The sequence below is a fragment of the Dendrobates tinctorius genome, unplaced genomic scaffold (genome assembly GCF_039654945.1).
Source record: "Dendrobates tinctorius isolate UK_male_01 unplaced genomic scaffold, ASM3965494v1 ptg000211l, whole genome shotgun sequence".
Classification (NCBI taxonomy): Eukaryota; Metazoa; Chordata; class Amphibia; order Anura; family Dendrobatidae; genus Dendrobates; species Dendrobates tinctorius.
In genome coordinates, this window is record NW_027361878.1 from 16,860,977 (window position 1) to 16,885,590 (window position 24,614).

A 24,614-nucleotide genomic window follows, 5' to 3' on the forward strand; every position below is an offset into this window, starting at 1 on the left:
AGGGCGCTGGAACGCCCAGGAAACTCAACTGCCCATCAACCTTCTGGAGATCAGGGCAATCTTCCTTGCTCTCCTTCGTTGGCAGCATCTCCTCGTAGGCAAACCAGTCCGCATTCAATCAGACAACGCCACGGCTGTGGCGTGCATAAACCACCAGGGCGGTACTCACAGCAGGCAGGTGATGTCAGAAGTGGCAAGGATCCTGCGCTGGGCAGAACGTCACGTTCCGGCAATCTCCGCCGTTCACATTCCAGGGGTGGAAAATTGGGCAGCCGACTTCTTGAGTCGCCAAGGTCTAGCGTCAGGCGAATGGTCCCTTCATCCCACAGTCTTCAGTCAGATATGCCAGCGTTGGGGCACCCCGGACGTCGATCTCATGGCGTCTTGGATGAACAACAAAGTTCCTCACTTTGTAGCCAGGTCCAGGGATCCTCTAGTCGTCGGTTGCGACGCCCTAGTAATTCCGTGGTCCCAGTTCCAATTGCCTTACCTGTTTCCTCCCCTTGCCCTCATCCCAAGAGTGGTCAAAAAGATAGTCGGCATTCCAGTCATGCTAGTGGCCCCAGACTGGCCAAGACGTCCTTGGTATGCGGAGTTGGTGAACATGCTCGCGGACGTCCCCTGGAGGCTTCCAGACCGTCCAGATCTTCTCTCTCAAGGCCCCCTTTACCACCAGAATTCTCAGTCTCTGAGTTTAACGGCATGGCCGTTGAGGCCGCAATCCTGAGGGAATCAGGGTTGTCCAGCCGGGTCATTCAGACCATGATCAAGGCTCGGAAGCCAGCTTCCTCCCGCATTTACCATAGGTACTGGAAAACTTTTTTCCGTTGGTGCGATGATAGCGATGTTTTTCCACTGTCATTTTCCATTCCATCCATTCTTGGTTTCCTCCAATCTGGTTTAGATGCGGGCCTATCCCTCAGTACTCTCAAAGGCCAGGTGTCTGCCCTAGCAATCCTCTTCCAGAAGGATCTAGCTTCCTTACCGCAAGTGAAGACTTTTCTCCAAGGAGTCGCGCATGTGGCTCCTCCCCATCATTCTCCGATAGATCCATGGGATCTCAATCTTGTTCTTGGCGCTCTCCAGAAGGCGCCGTTCGAACCAATCCAGGACATTCCTCTGTCTTTTCTTTCATGGAAGGTGGCTTTTGTGATCGCCATTACCTCCATCAGGAGAGTTTCTGAGCTGGCGGCCTTATCATGTCGTTCCCCGTACCTTATCCTACACCAAGATAAGGTTGTTCTCAGGCCAGTTCCTTCCTTCCTTCCAAAAGTGGTATCTCCCTTTCATATTAACGAAGATATCGTCCTTCCATCGTTTTGTCCTGCGCCTGCTCATCCTCTGGAAAAGTCGCTCCACAAACTGGATGTAGTGAGACCCTTGCGTGTTTACCTTGCCAGGACCGCGTCTTTTCGCCAGTCTGATTCCCTGCTGGTCATTTCTGAGGGTCGCCGGAAAGGTCTTCTGGCCTCCAAATCCACGATTGCTCGCTGGATTCGGTCTACCATCCTGGAAGCCTACCGACTTCAGGAGAAGCGGCCCCCTCCGGGAGTGAAAGCCCACTCCACCCGGGCTGTAGGGGCTTCTTGGGCTGTGCGACACCAGGCTTTGGCCTTACAACTTTGCAGGGCCGCGACCTGGTCGTCTTTGCACACCTTTGCGAGGTTCTACAGGGTTCATACCCAGGCCTCGTCTGATGCAGCTCTTGGTAGGAAGGTTCTGCAGTCGGCGGTCGAACACCGGCCAACCTAAGCCCTTCCTTCTGTCGTTCCTTTATTGCTGTTCCCACCCTCGGGACTGCTTTGGAACGTCCCATGGTTATGTGTCCCCCAATAAGGCGATAAAGAAAGAGGGATTTTGGGTTCTTACCGTAAAATCTCTTTCTTGGAGCCTTCATTGGGGACACAGCACCCTCCCTGTTTAAGTTGTACCATGTTGGGTCTTCGAGTCCCTTGTTGGGTTGGTACATATGTTGATAGTTTTGGTTGCTTCTCCTACTGCTTTCTCACCAACTGAGGTACTTGGTGCCTGTCGGTGGGTGTATACTGCCGGGGAGGAGCTAATTTTCTAGTTTTGCATAGTGTCAGCCTCCTAGCAGCAGCAGCATACACCCATGGTTATCTGTGTCCCCCAATGAAGGCTCCAAGAAAGAGATTTTATGGTAAGAACCCAAAATCCCTCTTTTTTTTCAAACAGCTCAGCGTTTTCATACTTCAAGCAATTTTTCATGTAAGTAACATACATATTGCAGGGTGAAAAAAAAAAAAATTGCACTGGGTCCCTGAGAAATCTTATTAAATGTAGTCCAGTTGAATTAAAAATGTTGTCCAGGCTTGAAGCCAAGTCTGCAGTCACTTTGTGGCTGCAGACTTATGAATCCTCATGGCGCACAGTGTGTGCTGTCAGGATTCTCCGAGCGTGGTTGAAAGTATGCAAATTACATACTTGCAGCACTGGGGAATCATGACAGCGTGCACGCTGTGAGGACTCACAAGTTTGCAATCATAGGGTGACTGCAGACTTGAGACCCGATCCTGGTCAACCACTTTAATGTGTAGATATTGAAGGGAGTCTTGACTGCAAGCTATAGGACCCAAAGCCTTTTCATAGGCTACTATCTTGTAGGCATGGTAATCTTGACACCTTACCGGAACACGACTTCTCACCATTGTGATCCTTCGCACCGTACTATGTTATAATACACTGACCTTTAGATAAAGGTCCCAATATCTCAGTATAGGTGCTCTCCATAGCTGTCCGTGGCCTATTTTATAACAATGTGATAGATTCTCCTAGGCTCTGGTAAAGCTGTATGCTATATGAATCATTTATTTAGGAAGCAATCAAATGACTAATGTTTTGTGCTCATGTTCATTAATTTATTCCAATGTATTAAATAAAAAATGGACAATTTGTTGTTCATTTGAGTCTTAAAGGGGTTTTCCAGCGGAAATGAATGAAATCTGCCATCACTCTGTAACCGTGGACTGCAGAATCGTGATCAGGTACAATGAGCACACTCATGATAGTCCTGCATACACAGCACGAGAGACTGGTCACGTGACCGCGTGCATGTGGTTTACATACTGGCGGTCACATACGGACTAGATTCTCCTGCTCATTTGTTAATGTCCTATAGAGAAGTGGAGGAGAGTATAGTCGGCATGTTACCTCCAGAATGTAAGCCTCATACAACCGCAGACTTTTCTTTTCAGCCCTTGAAAATCCCATTTAAAGACTTGGTATTTCTGAGAAAAACAATATATACATATTTACAAATTCATCCATGGATTGGACTTATTTTTCAAGCACATCCTAATATGCTTAAATGGTTATTCCAGCGCTGTTCACCTCCGAATTGTGAGATGACAAGTGCTGGTAACATCATGTCTACAGATACCTGGCCACAAAAGAAGTGAAGGGCGTGCTGGAATAACCACTTTATCGGATAGAGATCCGGGAAAAAAATGGAGGCAAACGTCAACAACTTGCAACATTTTGCCGTGTGCTTCATCACGCTGGGAAAGGTGCAAGTTGTGAAATGTCTTTCTAGCAAAGCCTGCATTCACTTTTTTTTTTTTTTGCTAAAGACAGCATGCCTGTAGCACTCTTGATTATTTATTTTTTTTCCTTCGTCTCATTGGGGGACACAGTACCATGGGTGTATGCTGCTGCCTCTAGGAGGCTGACACGAAGTTAATACAAATAAAGTTAGCTCCTCCCAGAGAACCAGTTTATGCTTAGTGTCTGTAGGAGGCACACGAGTCTGGTCTTCAGACCAAAATTTTTTTTTTCCAATTTTTAACCCATTTTTAATTTTTCTTCGGATGAAGGGGCGGCTGATCCTTTCAATGCTCCGATCTCTCCAAACCATGAACAGGTGCGTGCAGTGTCACCTCCACTTACCCCCTACTGTGATGTGGGACGCCATGCCTGGGCTGATTTTAGGGGCGACTGGTCCCTTAAAGGACACCGATCTCCCCACACAATCATCAGACGAGCACATGGAGTATCGCGTCCATGTACCCTCTTCTGCTGCCAGGTCTAGTGCCGGGCAATCAGCCCTGTCCATACTAGGTGATCAAACCCCTTGGATGTACAAAGGCACTTTTTGTTGGCATCCGTGCAGCCCCCACTGCATTACCATTGTTAAGCGGATGATGCAAGGAGGCGGATGATCCCTCCACCATTAAAGGGATGGTTTATTTGAGGGTTCCCTGCACCGTCCAAAGAAACCGGCAGCAACAGCAGAAGGCCCTACTGTACCTGTGGGATACAAGTGCGTTTTCTCTGCACCCAGCAGCTTCTCCGGGTAAGTGCTGGGACTGGAGGGCTTCAAACAGGCGGTCCGGGATGCGGGTACCGGGGATCCGTTATTTTCTGCAGCAACGAACCCGGCGCTTTCGTTCAGGACGAGAAGCACCTCTGTACTCTTGGGGGGGCGTTCATCTTTCTTTCCTCTCATGCCGTTTTCCGGACACAAACTGGCATCTGGAAGCGGCCTTTTCTCTGCCGGACATTGAACGCTGAGGACAGCGCTAATCAACAGGGGACACGGTCTGGACAAAGATCCGGGTAAGGGACTGCTGCGCAGGGCTGTTATAAGTGATATGATATCACTAATGTAATGTAGTAATGATATGTAGTAAGCCAAACCTCAGACTCCTCAATTTCCATGACATCGACTCCACCAAAATGGTCTCCGACTCCACAGCCCTGCCTACAAGGGAGCGGTCGGCTAGCAGGGGCCACAAGCATTCTAGAAACGTGCAGGCGTCTAGAAAATGGATCCGTAGTTTATCTCCCGAGCCATCATGTGCCTTGGAGTCTGTAAGCTCCGCTTTTCGCACTCCCTCACCAGAGGTGTGTAGCGGACATGATTCTGATTTTGACGAAGAGGGGAGACACCCTCGAAACGCGTCGGTTTGTGCCGCTCACGCACCCGTCCTTGCCTCTGCTGTGACGTCACAGAAGCTCAGCCCCTCGATTCCGTCACGTCCTCAGCACCACTTCCAGCCGGAGCGCGTGAGGTGCTGGCATTCACCCGCTCTCCTCTCCACATGCTGTACTGCCCGGCATCTTCACTGGTGAACAACGCTCCCATCCTGCTGATATCAGCAAGAAGCTTCACAAGTAAGCGCACAAAAGTCCTATAAATTAAGGACTGTCTGCCCAGTTTACTACTATTGCTTTTAACACAGTGGACATACTTTTATACTTGGTGCTCCAGCATACTGCTTACATTGGTCTATTGGACAGTGACTGCCTCATTTCATATCCTCACTGCAGACACGAAAGTGCCAGCCAAACGGCAGTATAGCACTCCAATTTTAATCAGGCACATTTATAATAACTATTCTACTATACCTCGCCAGCCACCTTGGTATAAAACCTATTGGGATATACATGTCTCACTGCTGGTAAGTATATAAGGTCAACATAAAAGGGATTATAAGCCACCCAGAGGGACCAGTAAGTACAGCAGTTGTGGTACTTTTATAGTGTGCAACTTACACACTGTGCAATTTACACACGGTGTACTGTTATTAATACTAATATTATTACTCCACCAGTACTACTCGCTAGCTGAGGAATATAATCCTCACAGAATATTCTACATCCATTATTTGCTAGCTGAGGAAAATATAACCCTCACAGAATATTCTACATCCATTCCACCAAAAAGTGAGTATCAATACTACTATTGTCAATTTGCAACCAGCACCATCATATCTTCTCAGTATAGCGCCGTGAATTGTACAATTATAATTCTAGTCCAGTTTTCCAACAGGAACAGACACAGTCCTGTTATTTCACCAGCTGCATCTGAGTTTGACTTTTTCTCCTTTTAGGTGGGTAGCGCCCATGTAAAAATTTTTATAGCCATGATTCTGGTTTTGATTCGGATGTTTGGATCTGGACTTGGCAGATTTCCAGAAAAGGTTGGATTCGCTTATTGAGGCCATCAACCAGAACTCTGGTTCTGCTCTGGAACCCACAGTGTCCTTCAAAAGGACTAAACGCCCTCACAGAACGTTTGCCATTCACCCGGAGTTTTGGACTATAGGTGATCGGCACAGGGAGCGTCCCGATTCACTGGGCAGAAGCCTTGAGCGCGGTATCCTTTTTCAGCTGATCTGAGGAAAGATTGGGCTGAATCTCCTGTGGTAGACCCACCAGTATCCCGCCTGACTTCTAAAACTCTTCTATCCCTGCCGTATGGGTCATCAATTAAAAATCCCACGGACCGTCATAAAAAAGTTTTGGCTTGTTCTGTCTTTGAGGCCTTGGGTTCAACGCTCTGCCCTTCTGCTGCGGCATGGGTAGCTAAAGCAATTGTCTCCTGGGTGGAGACCTTGACTACTTCGATTCACAACAGTAACCTTCTCGAACGGGAGACAATGTGGTTCACGGCTCTTCGGATGCAGCTAGCTGTGCGACGCTGTCAGCAGCAAATGCCATTACGATCAGAAGGTCATTATGGCTCAGAGAATGGAAAGCGGACTCTGCGTCCAAAAAGTCTGACATGCCTCCCTTACCAGAGTGGCCGCTTATTCGGTGAGAAGTCGGATCAGCTTATTTCGGATGCTACAGGAGGGAAGAGGAAATTGTTTCCCCAACAAAGGCTTGGGCGTCCCTTTTAAACGTCAGCAATAACTCCATGTCCTTTCGTACCAATTCTGACTGGTCCACTACCTCTTCTGAATTGGGGCGTTCCCCACACAGGAACAAAGAATCAGTTTTCCTATAGACCCAACCAGCAGTGGAAGGGTCGTCCAAAACAGCCTAGATCAAAGGGATCTAGGTCCCAAAGATTTTCCGCCCAATGACTCCTGGCGGTATTCGGTCGGCACCAACAAGGTAGGCGGACTCCTTCTGTTTTGTAAGGTCTTGCTTTCAGGTGTCCTCGACCAATGGGTCAGAGACCTGGTGTCCTCTGGATACAATATAAATTTTTCCTCTCGTCCCGCAACACTGTTCTTTCTTTTCCCTTCTCCAAAATTGAGAGCAAGAGCTTTTTCTCGAGTCAGATTCACTGCGTCAAGATGGAGTCATTGTGCCGGTCCCTGAAAACAAGATGTTAGAGGGGTTCTACTTGAATCTGTTTCTCGTTCCAAAAAAGGACAGAAAAGTAAGCCCCATCCTGGACCTCAATCTACTAAACAAGTTTGTCAAGGTCCGCCATTTTCGGATGGAGTCTCTCCGTTCGGCCATTACCTCAATGGAGAAAGGGGAGTTTCTAGCATGCATCAACATTCAGAATGCTTGCCTCTACATTCCGATTTTTATTTATTTGTTTTTCCCCTTCACCAGAAATTCCTGCACTTCGCCATTCGCGAACAGCATTTTCAGTTCACGGCTTTGCCCTTCAGCCTCGCTACCACTCCGAGTGTTCACAAAGGTCATGGCGGCCGTCATGTCAATCTTGCACTCTTGGGGCGTGGTCGTTCTCCTCTACATGGACGACCTTCTAATCAAGGGGCTGTCTTCCCTTTCTCGCCTGGGCTGGCTGATCAACTTAAGCAAGTCTTCTCCAGTTCCTCTATCCCAGCAGATCTATTATTTATTTATTTATTTTTTTGTATGGGTGATCATCCTGGACACATCCTGAGGGTTAGTAATTCTCCCTCGTGACAAGGCCGTAGCCCTTCAACTTTGTCACTCGTCCCCTCATTCCATCCGGTTTGCCATGAGGGTTCTGGGAAAAATGGTGGCGGCAATGGAAGCAGTCCCCTTCGCTCAACTGCATCTCTGCCCCCTGCAGCATGCGCTTCTGGCGGCTTGGGACAGGAACCCATTCTCTCTCGACCGCCGATGCCGCTTGTCTCTGCGGGTCAGACAGGCCATCAGATGGTTGACTCTGAACTCCTCGCTCAACCAGGGGAAATCCTTTCTCCTGGTTAAAAGGCTAGTGGTGACTACCAATGCCAGTGTTCTGGACTTGGATGCAGTTTTTCGTCACCACACTGCTCATGGGCGTTGGTCAACTCGGGAATCCAGGCTCCCGATCAATGTCCTGGAGATCCGAGCGATACGGCTAGCCCTGCAGCAGTTCCATTATCTCCTGGTGGGTCATCCCATCCAAATTCAATCGGATAACGCCACAGTACATCAGTCATCAAGGGGGTACCTGTAGCAGGGCGGCCATGGCCGAGGTTGCTCACATTTTCCGATGGACATAGAGGAATCACTCTGATTTCAGCAGTGCACATCCCAGGCGTAGAAAACTGGGTGGCAGACTTCCTAAGCCATCAGGGTCTCTCCGGGGAGTGGGAACTTCATCCGGAAGTTTTCCAACAGACCTGTCTTCGCTGGGGGATCCTGGATGTGGGTCTGATGGCATCTAGACTGAATGCCAAGGTGCCCGACTAAATAGCTCGGTCTCGAGATCCAAGAGCCATCGGAGTGGATGCACTGGTTAGGCTAGTTCCACACTATCGTATGGCAGTGATGCGGAGGAATGCGGATTTCCTCCGTGAAGCTCCGCCCACTGCTACACCACCTCCGTTCAGCTCCGCCTGCGTACATTATCTTTAGCATTGGGTATGCAGGCCATGCTGATGTATGCAGATGCCTCCGTATATGTCGTTTTGACGGTGCGGCAACCTGCGCTGAACACGAGTTGCATTTTGTTGCGGTCGCCGCACCGTCAAAACGACGCACGCAGAGGCATCCGCATAAATCGGTATGGCCTGCGTACCCAATGCTAAAGATGGGGTACGCAGGCTGCATGCTAACGTAGGTGGAGCTGAACGGAGGAGGTGCGCCAGTGGGCGGAGTTTCAGAGGAAGTCGCAGCTCTGCTATACGCTAGTGTGAAACTAGCCTTACTATGTGGTCCTAGTTCCGTCTTCCTTATTTCTTTCCGGTGCTTCCGAAGGTCGTCAGGAAGATCAAGGCAGAAGGTGTTTCTGTAATTCTGCTTGCTCCGGACTAGTCACGCAGGGGGTGATTCGCGGAGTTGGTGCGTCTCGTCACTGACGTTTCCTGGCGATTGCCGGATCATCCAGATCTGCTCTCCCAGAGTCTGATTTGTCACCAGAACTCGGGGCCTCTGTGTTTTAACAGCTTGGCCATGGAATTCTGGGTTCTGACCCAGGCTGGATTCTCACAACAGGTCGTTTCTACAATTATTAGTGCTTGTAAGCCTGCGTCAGTACGCATCTATCACCTTACCTGGAAAACCTTTTTTGCATGGTGTGAAGATCACGGGTGCTCTCCCCCCTCGCTTTTTCCAATCCCATCATTTTTGGATTTCTTTCAGACCGGTCTGGACACAGGCCTGGTGCTCTGTTCCCTCTAAGGCCAGATCTCGGCCTTATTCCAGCATAGGATTGTGACAAAACAGCAAGTAAAGACTCATGCAAGGAGTTGCACATGTGGTACCTCCCTATCGCAGGCCGTTAGATCCTTGGGACCTTAACATGATCTTGGGGGGGGGGTCATACAGGAGACTCCTTTTGAACCACTTCAGGATGTCTCCCTGACCTTCCTGTCATGGAAGGTTGCCTTTCTTTTTGCGGTCACGTCAATCAGGCGAGTTGCGTAGCTAGCCGCTCTGTCCTATCAGGCGCCTTTTTCTTATCTTCCATCAGGACAAAGTTCTCCGACCGTGCCCTTCCTTTTTTGCCCGAGGTGGTCTCGTCCTTCCTTCTTAACAAGGACATTGTTCTTCCCTTGTTTTGTCTGGCACCAGTCCACAGAGTGGAACAGGCCCTTCACACTCTGGAAGTAGTAAGAGCTCTGAGACGGTACATCTCGAGGACGGTGTTCCTCCGTAGGTCGGACGTTTTATTCATGCTTCCTGAGGGTCAAAGGAAGGGTTTAGCTGCTTCAAAGGCCATGATTGCCAGGTTGATTCGTTCTGCCATCCAGGATTCCTACCGCATCAGAGGGCAGCATATACCAGCAGGGATCAGGGCACACTCCACTCAGTTGATGGGAGGGGGATTCTTGGGCCATTTGGCATCAGGTAACGGCAGAGCTTGTCTGCAAGGCTGCGACTTGGTCCAGTCTGCATACATTCTCGAAGTACTATAATATTCACACCCAGACTTCCGCTGATGCGAGTCTCGGCAGGCGAATTCTGCAGGCTGCGGGCCTTGATCTGTTATGTTGTTCCCCACACAGGAACTGCTTTGGGATGTCCCATGGTCCTGTGTCCCTCAATGAGGCAAAGGAGAAAAAGGGATTTTTTTGTGTACTCGCTGTAAAAACTTTCTCCCAGTCAATCATTGGGGGACACAGCACCAACCCTGTTAGCCTCATCGCTTTGTGCTTGTTCTGTAATTTCACATGTTGTACTATTCTATATTATTGATCTCCTACTGCTTTTGCATTGAACTGGTTCTCTGGGAGCCAGCATGAGGGTGTATACTGCAGAGGAGGAGCTAACTTTATTTGTATTTAGTGTCAGCCTCCTGTGTCCCCCAATGATTGGCTCGTAGAAAAATTTTATGGTGAGTACACGTTTTTTTTACGTGTCACAATTTTGGCAAACTTTAACATTTTTACACCTCATTTCTTATTCCCCCCTGCAAATTGACTCTCTTGGTCAGTAATGTATTCAACTTCTTGGCAGGTGTCATTGGTGATTCTGTTACTCCCTTCATCGGTTAGTGGTCTTCATGTCATATCTGATTGGTGTATGTCTTCACCATATATATTCTTACCGCACCTCCAGATTAGGGTTCTCCTCCCCCTATTCACTAGAGGAAACTAAGGGGAAGCTGTTCCATTTCCCTCCCACACTTGTCTTTGTGTCCTGCTTCACCAGAAATTGGCCACCTGTCATTCAGCCTATGAGGCCTATCACCCCCTGTAGTGAGAAGAGTAGAGTGCTGCAAGATCTGGAGACCGATCTGTCTGTTCGGATCCAATATCCTGAGACCAGCTAAGTTTACAGCTCTATCGGGGCACCCAGGCAATTGTCTTATAAGCAAAAAAAGTCATGTGAACATGGCCTAAGCTGCGCTGCTTCCCGTCATCTGACATTATACTAATAAGCAGCCATTGTTTATGATGAAACTTGCCCCCCCAAACTCATGTGATCTGCCAGATTTAGTGTTAAGTTTTGCATCTCCTCATTTCTCAGTCATATGCAGGTGAATAAGGTATATCAATGAAAAGAAAGAAAGAATGCATGAAAGAATGCATTGAATATTTGTGCTCAGACATCCATTCCCCAACATACAACACCGCCACAGCAGCTGCGAAGCAGAGGGCACCATCTGTGTTACTGCATGCAGCTGCATAAAAATCTGTCACACCGAGCTGAGAGAAGACTGCAAATTGCCAAATACAAAGAAGCAATTACAAGCGCGCTCAGCGTGTTTGTACCGTCTCATCGGCTGTATCCAAATAATTTAATTTGTCACTTCCTGCTGGATTCTGAAAAATGCATCCACAATTAAGATATTATGACGGGGAATTGTTCAAGTCGAAATATGCAAAGCACAAGTTCATTATATTTGAAATATGTTTGCCGTCACCACTTTTAATGAAAAAAAAAATCTGCATTCAATGATTTAAATTGTGGTAATATTCCAGGAGATCAAATTAACATAAAAACAGATGAATCTTTATTACTCAAGTATATGATGATATACAGTGGGAACAGAAAGTATTCATACTCCTTTAAATTTTTCACTCTGTTTCATTGCAGCCATTTGGTAAATTTTTAAAAATTAATTTTTTTTCTCATTAGTGCACACTCTGCACTCCATCTTGACTGAAAAAAAAATGGAAATGTAGAAATTTTTTTGCAAATTTATTAAAGAAAAACTCAAACATCACATGGTCATAAGTATTCAGACCCTTTGCTCAGACACTCCTATTTAAAGGCCCCGTCACACACAGCGATGTCGCCAGCGAGATTGCTGTGTGTGTGACGGCGATCAGCGACCGGCCCCCCTGCTCGGTATCGCTGGTCGTGATTGATCGTCCTGGGCCATTTTTTGATCGTTGGTCTCCCGCTGGCCAGCGCCAATCGCTGCGTGTGGAAGCGAGAGACTTGCGATCAGCGACGCTGGCTTCCAGGGTAAACAGCGGGTAGCTAAGAGCTGTGCGGCTCCTAGATACCCAATGTTTACATTGGAAACCAGCTTGCTTGCTTGTGGTGATCGCTGGAGGGGCTAACTATGTCCCAGCGATCCCATCCATGTTGGATCGTTGGTGGGATCGCTGGGACATCGTTATGTGTAACGGGGCCTTTAGTCACATGCTATCCGTTTCCTTGTGATCCTCCTTTAGATGGTTCTACTCCTTCACTGGAGTCCAGCTGTGTTTAAACTGATAGGTGTCTGCCTTTACAAATCAAGTCCTTTCTATAGAAGACCTCTCAGCTCAAAGGAACTCAACTCAAAGGAAAGTATTCAGACCTCTAAATTTTTTCACTGTTCATTGCAGCCATTTGGTAACTGGGTATACACTACGTGTGCAACCAACAGTGTCCATATTCAGGGAGGATGCCCAGAAGTCCCTTCACTATAGGGGACCCAGTGTAGGAAAAACGGCAAAAAAAAAGCCAACCTAACTTCTGACATGTTAGGCTAAATGCACAGTAGCAGTGTGCACTTAACAAATTGTGCATAATAAAACTGACTAGGGCTAAGCCCTTAGACCAGGGGTCTCAAACTCGGCTCAGTAAATGGGCCGCACATAAAAAAAAAAAAAAAAAAAACTTGAGCTGGCGGGCCGCATTCCTTTCAAACTTAATACGCCTCGTACACCCGCGGCTCCGCTCCGTCCACCTCGTACACTCGCGGCTCCGCTCCGTCCACCTCGTACACCCGCGTCTCCGCTCCGTCCACCTCGTACACCCGCGGCTCCGCTCCGTCCACCTCGTACACCCGCGGCTCCGCTCCGTCCACCTCGTACACCCGCGGCTCCGCTCCGTCCACCTCGTACACCCGCGGCTCCGCATGTTATAACTTTGATATCTTTTTGCATCTGGACTATTAGTATCTTCATTTTTTTTTTTCTTTCAGTCGCAGTTGTAATTAGTAATAGATGAACATCTGTGTTGACAGGAGGCCTCTAAAAGGAACCTGTCATTACAAATTATTTTTTATTTTTTTTTTATCGGAAGTGGCATATCTATGAAGGCCTTGTCCCAAAATAAAGACCTATTTTTATAGAGATCCAATGTGCCAGTCATGAGAAATTGAACATAAAAGCCGTAAGTCTTTTGCAAATAAAGCTGGAAGGGCACTGGGGGCGTACAGCCAATGTGATTTCACACACCACCAGTGCACTTTCACTCTTATTGGCATATGGCTTCTATGCTAGATTTCTCATGATTGGCGTGTCAGATCTCTCTAAAGGAGGTATAATTTTTATTGGTGATCCAGCGCCTACAGAAATATGCCACTACTTATTTAAAAATGTGCCAACCAGTTCCATTTAACTTTGCAATCAAGAACGTAGAATTAAGTATGCTTAATGGTTGCATTCTATGCAGTTTCTAGCTGTAAACTTGCACCATGTACCATATAGGAAATATAATCTCTTACTGAAGGTACACAATGTCTAAATATGTATTTGAACAAGGGTATACTTGCAAAGGGAATCTGCCAGCACAAACTGACAGTTCAAGCCAAGCAGAGGTGCTCAATGCACCCTTGGCATGGCCAAGCAGTTCAGTCCACCTTCCCACTTGTGTTCCAACTGTCGTCGTCCCCCCATCTTTTCTCTCAAACCCTTTCCATCTGTTCTCTCCCCCTTCGTGGACAATTTGGTGCAAGGGTACACGGAGCGCCTGTGCTTTGTTTGAATAGTCATTTTTTGCTGACTCTCCCTCTAAAGAGAGTTTGCAATTTACATTGGTGACATCGAGCATTGGGTGACAACTGAGATCCCTGCTAATAAATGCACAATCAAGCATACAAATACATTCCTACTTTGGTTTGCATGCAGAGATGGCCACATATTAACCAATGGTTGTCACAATGAAAAATGGCACCCAGGATACCTTCTCTTCTGCCTGTGTGAGCACAACATTGGTCTCTACAATACAGGAATGTTTCACATAATCCAGACACATTCAGATGCAAGTTTCCACTTAGCAGATAATTTCTGTTGGTTTCCATTTCTCAGTACAAATATTTGCTAAAGTTCTATATATAAAAAAAAAAAAAAAAATGTAATGTACCTGTGACTAATTGAATTTCATGGCAAATCATTTCTTGGCTTATGTCTGTAATTTGGAAATATCAGCAGAAAATGATTTATTAATAGAATCAGACGTGATATTCCTGGACTTGGATATGTAGGTCTATGTCTAAATGTAATACTTTGCCACTTTGTAGCTAAGAAATAATAAGCGTTTTTTTAGAAATGAGAATCTAACTTGCAGAACGTTGAACTCCTAATTCGAAGTTATATTTTGCATTTGTCATTTTTGTGTTTATTTTTGTAAATTTAAGTATGTCCTTTTATATCTGTGGATAATGTAGAGAATCTGTCACAGGAGAGGGACTTTACATGACAGGCTGTCCTCACATGATGCATAAATGGCCAATGTTCTCCTAAAAGAGCCACCGCTCACAGGGTTTCTCCGGCACCGTTCACTTCTGCGTTGGGCACTGATGATGGATGCTGACGATTTTTGCAAACGTCTGTCAAATTGACGTAGGCACCGCCCGCTGCAAATGTGAGCTGCCCCAGAGAACCCTTTTAATCTGGGAGCTGGTATTCTGCACAAGCAAAAAAAAAATAAAAAAATAGCCTGGATGTGAAATAATTGCAAGATGCAATTGGCTTTGGAGGACATAGCAGCTTATTATGGAGCCATTTTCCCCTTGAGACAGATTTTCTTAAAGGTCTAGAGTATGCAGTGCAGTTTTGATGCCCTTTTTCTTACAAGTCACAATTTAGAAGGAAAAATTTCTTTAAGGCATCACGCATGCAGTTTTCAAATGGGTTTTTTTTTTTTTTGAGCCAAAGCTGGAAGTATAAGGGTACATGCCCACGATCAGGAACTGTTACGGGTTTGACGCTGCGTATTTATGCAGCGTCGAACCCGCAGTGTTCAGCTGTTACAGCATAGTGGATGGGATTTCTAGAAATCCAGTGTCCACTATGCATCCAGACACCCGCAGAGACTGACATGTGGTGTGTCTCTCCGGACCACAGCATGTCAATTTCTCTTGCAGAGACACTAGTCTCCACCAGAGAAATTACATCAATAGAAATGTATTGAATGCAGTGAATCTGCGCAGTGCATTGAACACATGCTGATTCACTGGCGTTCAGTAGACGGCAGCGCTTTGGACTCGGCAGACATACGCTGCGACCAAAGCGCTGCTAGTTCTGGATCGTGGGCACCCAACCTAGGGGAAATACATCTGTGTTGTATCCGCTCCTGCATGTGTGATTCCAGCATTATACACCACTTTTGAGCTCATTCCTGTTTGGGAACAAAATCAAAGCTGCACTGAGTTAAGAATTTGCAAATTTTTCACTCTTAAGATCACAGCGTGTTTTTTTTTTTCTTTCTTTTCAATTTGCACTCCCAATTTTAAAAAAAAAAGTAAAGCCTTTTGCTTCAGGTGCTCTTTCTGCTCTTTGTGTAGATAGCATACTCACCCCTTTCTCTCTATTTCTTTCTTTCCTTGTTTCAGACAGTTACAAACTAAAGCAAACTTCGAAATTCTCCGAAAGAGGTAGTTAAACTTGCTCGCTTGTGGCTCTAGTCTGCCATCTTCCCCTCTCTGCCCGTCTTCCTTGGCGTTGCAGCTTAGCATGCTTTCTCTTCTCAGTCATGCTAGTCGCCGTTATGGTGGTGTCTGTAACTTGTGCCCATCTGTCTCTTTCATACCCCATTTTCTTAGTATGCTTTTGTCTTGCCCTTTTGCCTTCTTGTAACTTTGGGATGGTCACTGTGCTTAAGCTGTTGTGCTAGATAAATGTCCTGGTGTGTCCTTACTATATTCTTGAGTTTCCTGCTCAGTAACTTGACCTGATAAATAAGAAGCCTGGCTTTGTATCTGCTTTGTAAGCCTAGTCTGCATTTCTCTCTCCTCTGTTACTATACACAACATTATTAGCATTTTAAGCCCATACAATCGATCAATAGTCTGTTCAGACATGTTCACATGAGGACAATTTGTGACAATTCCGACTAATGCCTGCTGTGCAAATGAATACCCTTTGTAGTCCATGTTGCAAGTTTCTTTCAATTACTTATGTTTTGTAGCCATTGCCAAAGTAAAATGCAAGACTCCCCCGCCCAAGTGTCAATCCTCGATCGTTTTCACTTCTTTGGTTCACATAAACCACTATTGTTGCACAGTCTGCTTCTGGTGAGGCTCTGTACCTACCTTAGTTCATTTTGTGAAATGCACACATGGATTTATTTTTCGTTCATATAATTTGATCCTTTTATAAAGTATTAATCACCTTAACTAAAACCAAAATCTCATTCTCCACTCTACATGATTGAGCATCTCACCAACATATGTGGTCATTAAGGGACTATTCAGACAAGCCAAACGCGACTGGTAAATCGGTCGTCGGACCGCTATATACAAGCATGGCCGACCAGTATCCTAAGCTCACAGTGATTATTAAAATCGTTCTGTGCACACAGAGCATCATCGTAAGTGCTGATTTCCATGTCAGTATTTTGCATCAGTGTTCTCCTGGTTTTGGCATGCAAAGAACAGGAAAACTGTAATTGAAAAATTCACACCTGTTCTGTATTTTGGAGACACTTCTGGGTTTTGACCTACAAATACTGATGTGTGAATAAAACCTAATCGTCAGTGCATTTCCTGCTTGCACAGGACGATATGCTGCCAATAATGATGATCTTAATGTCAGTATGAATGATCATATCTTTTGAAGAATGAGACATTTTTCTCAAGGGGCGATTGCTAGTAGGCCAATATGCTAACATAAACTCATACACGATTATCGGCTCGCTTAAGACACTCTGACACTACCGTGCTCAGGTTCTTACCCTTCCTAGAGGAATTAGCCTTTATTATACTGAGCTTTTTTTTTTTGTTAGACTCAAAGCAGTTTTCTGGATATCACCTCTGCATGGGATAGGTGATGGTGGCCAGACCACCACCAATATCTATATGTTGAGACCCTCACTAAGGCCGGGTCACACTTACGAGGGCAATGCAAGAAACTCTCCTCAATACTCGGCACTGCCGCCGACATTCCGGACCGGAGTGTGCGGCTGCATGTCTTTCTATGCAGCTGAACGCTCCGGCCCGAACCGCCGGTGGCAGTGCCGAGTATTGAGGCGAGAGACTCATTGCACTCGCAAGTGTGACCCTGGCCTAATGGGGATACTTTATTCCTTTTAGGAAAGAGCAGCAGTGTGCATTCCGGACCGCTGCACCATTCATTCCTTATGGGGCTATTGAGCCGTGAACTTGGCTTTTTCTGGCAGCTCCATAGGGAATGAATGGTGCGGAGGTTGGACATGCACGCTGCTGCTACTTTCAAACAGAGTTAAAAGTGCCCTTTTTTCTGATTAATGTGGGTTCCAGCAGGCAGACCCCTCGCCCACCGGTCTACAAGCGATATCGGATCATCATGTCCGGTCTACTTATCTTACCTCTATAGATGCACTATATTAGATGGCAGACCTTATTCTGTGTATGGGGGCCTACTAATAAGACAGATATAGGTCTTCTTCTTTTGTGCTTGGTTTAGCAATTTTTGTTGCGGGTAGTTCCTTTCTTCCCAGAAGGGACAGAGCAGTCAGCTCCTGCTTTTATTGCTTTGTACTGTAGGCAAATATGACAGAGAGTGACCGCAATTGTGCTATAACTTAGTTTTGTGGATTTGGTTTGATTTTTGTAAGAGAGTTAATCTAAGATTCCTACCTATTCATGGTCTGTACTTCTCTGTAAGTTCCCATTGTAAGGTTTGAGTGTGAAGCCCCATGTTAGCTTTTGTTATGGAGTCTCATATACAGTTCTGGCTTGGATTCCGGTGTCATCTCGCCCATTACATGTACCAGTACAGGTGACTTGTGTACAGTACAGGTGACTTGTGTACTTTTAACTTTTTGTTGTGGTAAATACTAGTTGTTGGGGGGCATAGATGATTAGACTGTTTTGGAAGCCTTGAAAGATGGTGTGTTGTTTTAAAGGAGGATTTAATATGAATTTCAGTCTCTTGCAGTAGGATTTCCTGCTGAAGATTTTCCTGTGGAAAATCGGCAGCATATTGCAGCACTAGTGTGGTGAATGAGGCGAAGTCTTTGTTCACATGTCCAGTAATGAAAGTAAAGGAAAATGGATCATTACTGGGCATGTGATTATAGCTTCAAAAGTGTTGTACACGTTCAGGAAAATGGACCCCCCCCAAATGCTGTGCAATGCCTAAAGTAACAAACAGCAGGTACTCGCTGTACCTGGCTCCAGAAATTGCTTCCCTCTGCTGTGGACTGCATTTTGTGTGCAGAGGTAGACCGTACAAGCTGCTGAACTTTAGTGATTGGCTACAGCGGTGATGTGCACAGTCAACAGGAAGTCACCATTACAGTCAAAACACTAAGACTGGATCAGTCACTGGACCCAAAGTGTGACTACCTGCTGTTTAGGTATGTTACTGCATTTGGTGTCCACTTTCCTGTCAGTAGGATCACCCCTCCTAAGCCATCTATATGGGCATTCAGGGCATAGGAAGGTGAATACAATGCTACCTGATATCTGCAATCTGATCTCTTATTCCAGAGAAATCCACGTTTTTCTTGTATTTAAAAGACCTCTTCCAGGCTATGGGGAGGACGTTGCCCAGAAGGTAACTCTGCCTCCAGAGCTTATTTTACATGAAGGAGAAGTTACCAGCATGAGACAAGTAACTAACACAGAACAAGAAACAAGAGAAATTAAGTTTCTTGCAAACACATTTTTTGCAGCTCTCTGAGCTCTGCTGAAGCTGAGAGGTACCTGCAGAGGTGTCAGTTATAACTACATACATCTCTGCAGAGTGGCCATCACACTGGTATCGCTGGTAGCTCGCGCTTCATGTAAAATAAGCCTTATAATATCTGATTTTATCCTGCTATTGACTCAGCAGTGCAGTTGATGACGCCTCCCTCTTTTCAATGTCTTTCATTGAAGTATGTAACATGGTTAGTAAAGGCAGACCTTCACTGCGCAGGAGCTGCGATTGTTGTGTATCATGGTCGTAGATTACAGCCTTGCTGCTTATCTGCCAGTCCACCCATGCTTTGCTGTTTCGTATTAACCTTTTATCTGCCTTATACTATTTGTGGAAGTCTAGCGGTCAGTTTCCCTACCTCTCTTTTTTTGCTGATTTATCTGTTGTACCTTTTTTGTTGTGATATTTCGCTTTGCTTCATTTTTTTTCCCCCCCCCCCCCCCCTTTCTATTCTCTCGCTATCTACTACTACTATTTTATTTCTTTTTCTCAGTCTGTGGAAAGCGTTACAAAAACCGACCTGGTCTGAGCTATCACTACGCGCACTCCCATTTGGTGGACGAAGAAGGGGCTGGAGCAGAGGACAAAGAAGACTCTCAGCCGCCAACGCCCATAATGCATAGACCAGAAGAGCAAAAGAGTAAGACAGGTATGTCACTGTGCCTTAAATATTTGATAGTCTATGCTTATTTCATATATTTTGTTGCCTCTCAAGCTGTCGAAAAACTTGGAATTGCAACATTCGGTGATGTGGAGCACTGCCAGACAAACCTAGAGGCTCATTTACAAGCGCCGATTGACGCTCTAGCGTCTCGTTAGATCCTCGCTTTGGTCGTAAATGCAAATAATATTCTAGCAATTATATGATTAAAAATGATTTAGGTTTCCCTCCTAAACATAATAGTCCCCATGATACCATCTTAAAAGTGATCTTGGAAAATGTAAACTAATGCTTCCTTTTTTTTTTTTTTTTTTGTTCTCTTATTATTCCTTTTAGCCAAGAAGGGCCCTGATGGTCTTGCATTGCCGAACAATTACTGTGACTTTTGCCTTGGCGATTCGAAGATCAACAAGAAAACGAACCAGCCCGAAGAGCTGGTATCTTGCTCAGACTGCGGTCGCTCGGGTATGAGAGGCAGGGTAAAGAGGGTGATACATTGAGCAGTATGGGAGCTCAGTTACCTGGTTTTCAAGATGGCTGGGTGGTATAGACTGACTGAAAAGTTTACATATTGGGAAGTTTTACCATTCTTGGTCGAGATGCATGCCCTTCCTCACTTACCGATGTGTGTTGGGCGCTCCTCATTTCCCCCACCTTCCCCAAAAACAATGAGTACAGTACTTCTACTATTGCCTCTCCCATGTTACTAGCTGACAATTGAAAAAAAAAAAAACAATTAGACTATAGTTGTGGTGCAATAAAGTAACATGTGACTGTAATTAAATAATTTAAAAATGCCAGATGTCATTGTGCTTTATAATGAAATGCAATCTAATATAACTATGCAAATAAATGTGAAATCGATGCAACAGACGGAGTAGTCTGCAGAAAAACCAGTCTGTGTGGGTTCGTGTTTTGTAACCAAAGTATGGTGAGAAAGAAGACTTGACACTGTGTTTATTAAAGATGGGTTACATCAGCTTCATAATTTCTGCAGTGAGGTGGTATATTCTTCGGTTTAAGTTTAATAAAGCACATAATGGCTCGGCCTCGGATCAGCTGTATTGGCCTATTTTGTTTTTAGTTGTACACAACACATCTGCAATTTTTGCGTGTAGTGTTAAAAGGGTAACCGGTCACCACAAAAATGCTTCAATTTTAAATGCTGTTTACCTGCAAGTAAATAATGTCTGACTGCTTTACTGAAGCTACAGCTACAGGGAGAAAATGAAGATATGTTGTCCTTGCAGCTGCTCTGACAGTCATCAGGACATGCTTGAATTGTCAACACATTGACAGCCTGCTCTGCATGAATACACTGCCAAGAGAGCTGTCAATCAATCTGCTGGGGAAGGATTACAGCCACAATGACAGATAACTAGTCCTGTAATCATTCCCTACCCCATCCTGATGGCTGGAAGCTAGAGGCTGGTGGGGGACTGAAACTTCATTTTTTTGTTTTCCTTGTAGCTGCACTTCAGGCATGTGGTTGCATATTTACCTAAAGATTATCACTAAATAGTGTTTTATTTTTATTTTTGTAGGTGACAGGCTCATTCTACAGCACTTAGCGTGCAATTGTCTTTCCAAGCCCTGTGTCACATAGGGCCAGATAATACACGATTATGCATTCTAAGGAAAGTTGGATGGGCACTTTTTTTTCTTTAACGTGAATTATGATACAGCTTTATTTTTTTTTATTAAAGCCTAACTCCTTTTAAATATATAATAAGCATTGCATATGTCTGCTGTTGAGTGTGGGGTCCGGGCCTAGAGACCTCCATCGATTGCTAAAAACACCACTCTGATTTGTGTTCCGTTCTCGTAAGCGGTGATCTCACACACAGCAGTATACGCACACAATAGTAAGTCTGGCTCAGTGGTGAGAGCGCTGTTTGAACCCCTAAGTTAACTACTGAGCGTGTACATTGCTTCATGGGTTTGCTGCTTACAATAGGGCTTCATTAAAAATTGTGCTCTTTGGCGGCTTTCTTTCCTTTTCAATTGCTAACTGCAGACTGAGTTATATGAGAATCCTTCAGTGAGATTGCTCTGACTCGAGAGCTTGTAAGTGGGGTTTTTTTTTTTCATTAACTTTTAACTTTCGGCTAATTTATGATCACATGAAAGTTCAGCTCCTCCGCTATGTTTTATGGTCCTAAATGAACTGAGAGAAGCTCAGTTAATAAAGAGCTGCAAACTCTCCGGTTGGAACCGGCTGCCTGACGGATTCTCAGTTGACTCATTCGGCAACCAGCAATGAGCAGCCTTAAAAGTCAAACTGTAAAAAAAAAAAAAAAAAAAAAAAATTCCAAAGGTGCTCATATCTATGCCTTAATACTTCTTTTATATAAGTCAGTGCTTTGTTTCACTCATACAGAGCACCAAATCCCCTGCATGGACATAAAACATTCTAGCTCTGTGCAAGCCCCGGTAATTAGTGCTCAGGACCTTACAGCAAACCATCGAACGTCGTATTAAAAACTGCATGCATTAGGCTACTAAACTCCTCTAGTGGCTACTTGAAGGTTTCCTTTAAAATGTATATCTGTGCAGGGAATTTGGAGCGCTTATCCAGAAAACGGAGCACTGCTGGCTCTAGAGATATATTCTACTTCGGGATGTTAGTCACGGTCAGAGGAAGCGTGTGTAGGTAGATAACCTCAGTATTAAGTGTTTTTTTACTTTTCAATATGAAGCTTTACACAATAACTTCTTGCTAAGTGTGAACTCTGGTTTAGTGGAGATACTGTTTTTTGTCTTTTTTTTTTTTTTTTTTTTTTTTTTTTTTTTGCCATTTTGACCTACAGGGATAGAAAAAAAAAATACTCGACTTTTGTGAAGGAAAATAATTGCTAATGTGTCAAGTATGGGATAATGATGGCAGTGGATTCCTTCAGTGCTCATAATCACCTTCATCTTTCTTTAAATATAGTAGGGTTTTTTTTGTTTCCCTTTGCATTGTGATGTTATAAGTTGCATTGTTGAGCATCAGCCTCTTACACTCAAGCAACGCTCTGACAAAAAAAAAATAAAATAATTGCAAGACAATGAAGTATTATGCACACATTAAAAAAAAAAAAAAAAAAAAAAAAACTATTTTGGACCCTACTCTGAGCCCCGTTTTTCTTGCGCTCATAGGGCACCCCTCCTGTTTGCAGTTTACACCGGTGATGATGGCCGCAGTGAAGACGTACCGCTGGCAGTGCATTGAGTGCAAGTGCTGTAACATTTGTGGGACATCGGAAAATGATGTGAGTAAATTATACGTTTTATTTCCGAAGTGCGGAGTAGACTTTAGATCTGGTTTATCGCCTGCACTTTGATTTTTTTTTTTCTTTCTCTCATGTTTCACTGTATCAGCGCTGTACACCCTGCCTGTTAATGTGTTTTATGTCCTGTACGTTTTCTGAGCCTTTTATTTTCCTAGGACCAGTTGCTGTTCTGTGACGACTGTGATAGAGGATATCATATGTACTGTCTCTCGCCTCCTATGGCAGAGCCCCCTGAGGGTAAGTCCAAAAAAAAATTAAAAGGTGTTCTCCGCTATACTGGAATCTCATTACTATTTTTTTTTTTCCCTCTGACCTTGCTTTCTCTTATTTTGTAGGAAGCTGGAGTTGTCATTTGTGCCTGGCTCTTCTTAAAGACAAAGCTTCTATTTATCAGAACCAAAACTCCTGACATTTTGGCCAAATAGACAATACAGGGTGAGGAGCACTGCGGAGCTTGTGGACCTGATCCTTTACCACATCATGGAATAAAACATAGATTTTTTTTTTTATATAAATATACAAATGCTTCTATATCCACAAACTGTGTATTATGTATGTGTGTGCACGCACTTAAATATGCACAGTGTCCTTCATTGCAAAATGTATAAAAAGTGAACCTCTTGATTGCTGGAACTCATGTCTCTTCAGTTCTCCCCGTAAGAAACCATCTTGTCATTGCAGACCACATATTAAAGTGAGGGGGCAAGCCCAGGTTTTGTACCTGAGTTCTAGCTTTAGATTTTTAGAGGTGTGAAATGCAGTATACAGAGCCTCAGCTCGACTTCTATGGGCACTTCAAAATCTACCGTATGGGGTTTAATGGGGGAGAGCGAAAACTTGTGTATGACTTTGCAACTTAATTTATCAGTACTAAAGCGGTCAGCCTCTTCCCGACAAGTACAACCTTCCAGCACCATTTCTGCTGGATTCTCCTATTGCTTACTCTATATGATTTTCAGCATTGGAAAAGGTTGCAATATTCATTATTTTTTTTAGAGTATACATATATTTTTTAAAAAATACCTGGATTAAAGGGGAGAAGTGACTGATGGGCATTTAGCTCTATAGACCCATTCAAGTATCCAGTTATCTATCATTATAGCATAGGAAATTTTAACTTAAGAAAATAAAGTCATCATTGTATTTAGTAAACTAGGTTTTTTATTTTCTATCATTCTTGCTAATCAAGTTATGAATTGTACTCATGTCAAAATGTTTGCAAAATGTTGCTTCATGTTGCATGTTCACCGGAGTAAGTGACATCTAGCACATGATCATGGGCGCTTAGTGGGCGAGTGTCACTTTTTAGACCTTTCACCCAACTCCATATAAATAATAAAGGGAATCTATTGTGAAAACAGAGTATTTTTGGGGATTTTTGTATTGCTTTTTTTTGGCCTATAAAAGGTTTTCCTAAAACAAATGGTTAGTGTTGGAGAACATCGGTATGTGCAGTAATGCCAAGAAGACTACTAGGAGGTGGCAGATCACCAGTTTTATTGGTTCTTCAAAGTTTAACATCCGGTTTGCACAAGGCCTCTAAAAGTTGGTATCTTGGACATTAAAAGGGTAATCTTTAGTGATGAGCGAATGTGCTCGGATAACGTTATTTGAGTATCTTGGGCGTGCTTGGATAGTATAATTGAGTCCCTTCGTCAGTAGACAGCTGCACACATGCAGGGATTGCCTGTTTGGATGATTCCTGCATGTGTTGCTGCTGTCTACTGCCGCAAAACATGCAGCCTCAGGGATGCAAGTTTTTTATCT

The 24,614-nt window shown here is 44.7% G+C and overlaps 1 protein-coding gene across 2 annotated transcripts in view; it reads left to right on the plus strand.

The window, feature by feature from the left end:
* Nucleotides 1-24,209, plus strand: part of DPF2 (double PHD fingers 2) — an 85,776-nt gene extending 61,567 nt beyond the window's left edge. The window contains exons 7-12 of one of the 2 annotated variants that reach the window (XM_073554520.1): nt 15,623-15,664; nt 19,405-19,560; nt 19,909-20,037; nt 22,714-22,826; nt 23,003-23,084; nt 23,183-24,209. In XM_073554520.1, coding sequence (XP_073410621.1) covers nt 15,623-15,664; nt 19,405-19,560; nt 19,909-20,037; nt 22,714-22,826; nt 23,003-23,084; nt 23,183-23,256 — 596 coding nt within the window. In that variant the 3' untranslated portion in view covers nt 23,257-24,209. The remainder of the gene's footprint in view (nt 1-15,622; nt 15,665-19,404; nt 19,561-19,908; nt 20,038-22,713; nt 22,827-23,002; nt 23,085-23,182) is intronic. The other variant, XM_073554521.1, reaches the window with a different exon arrangement.
* The last annotated feature ends 405 nt before the right edge of the window (nt 24,210-24,614 follow it).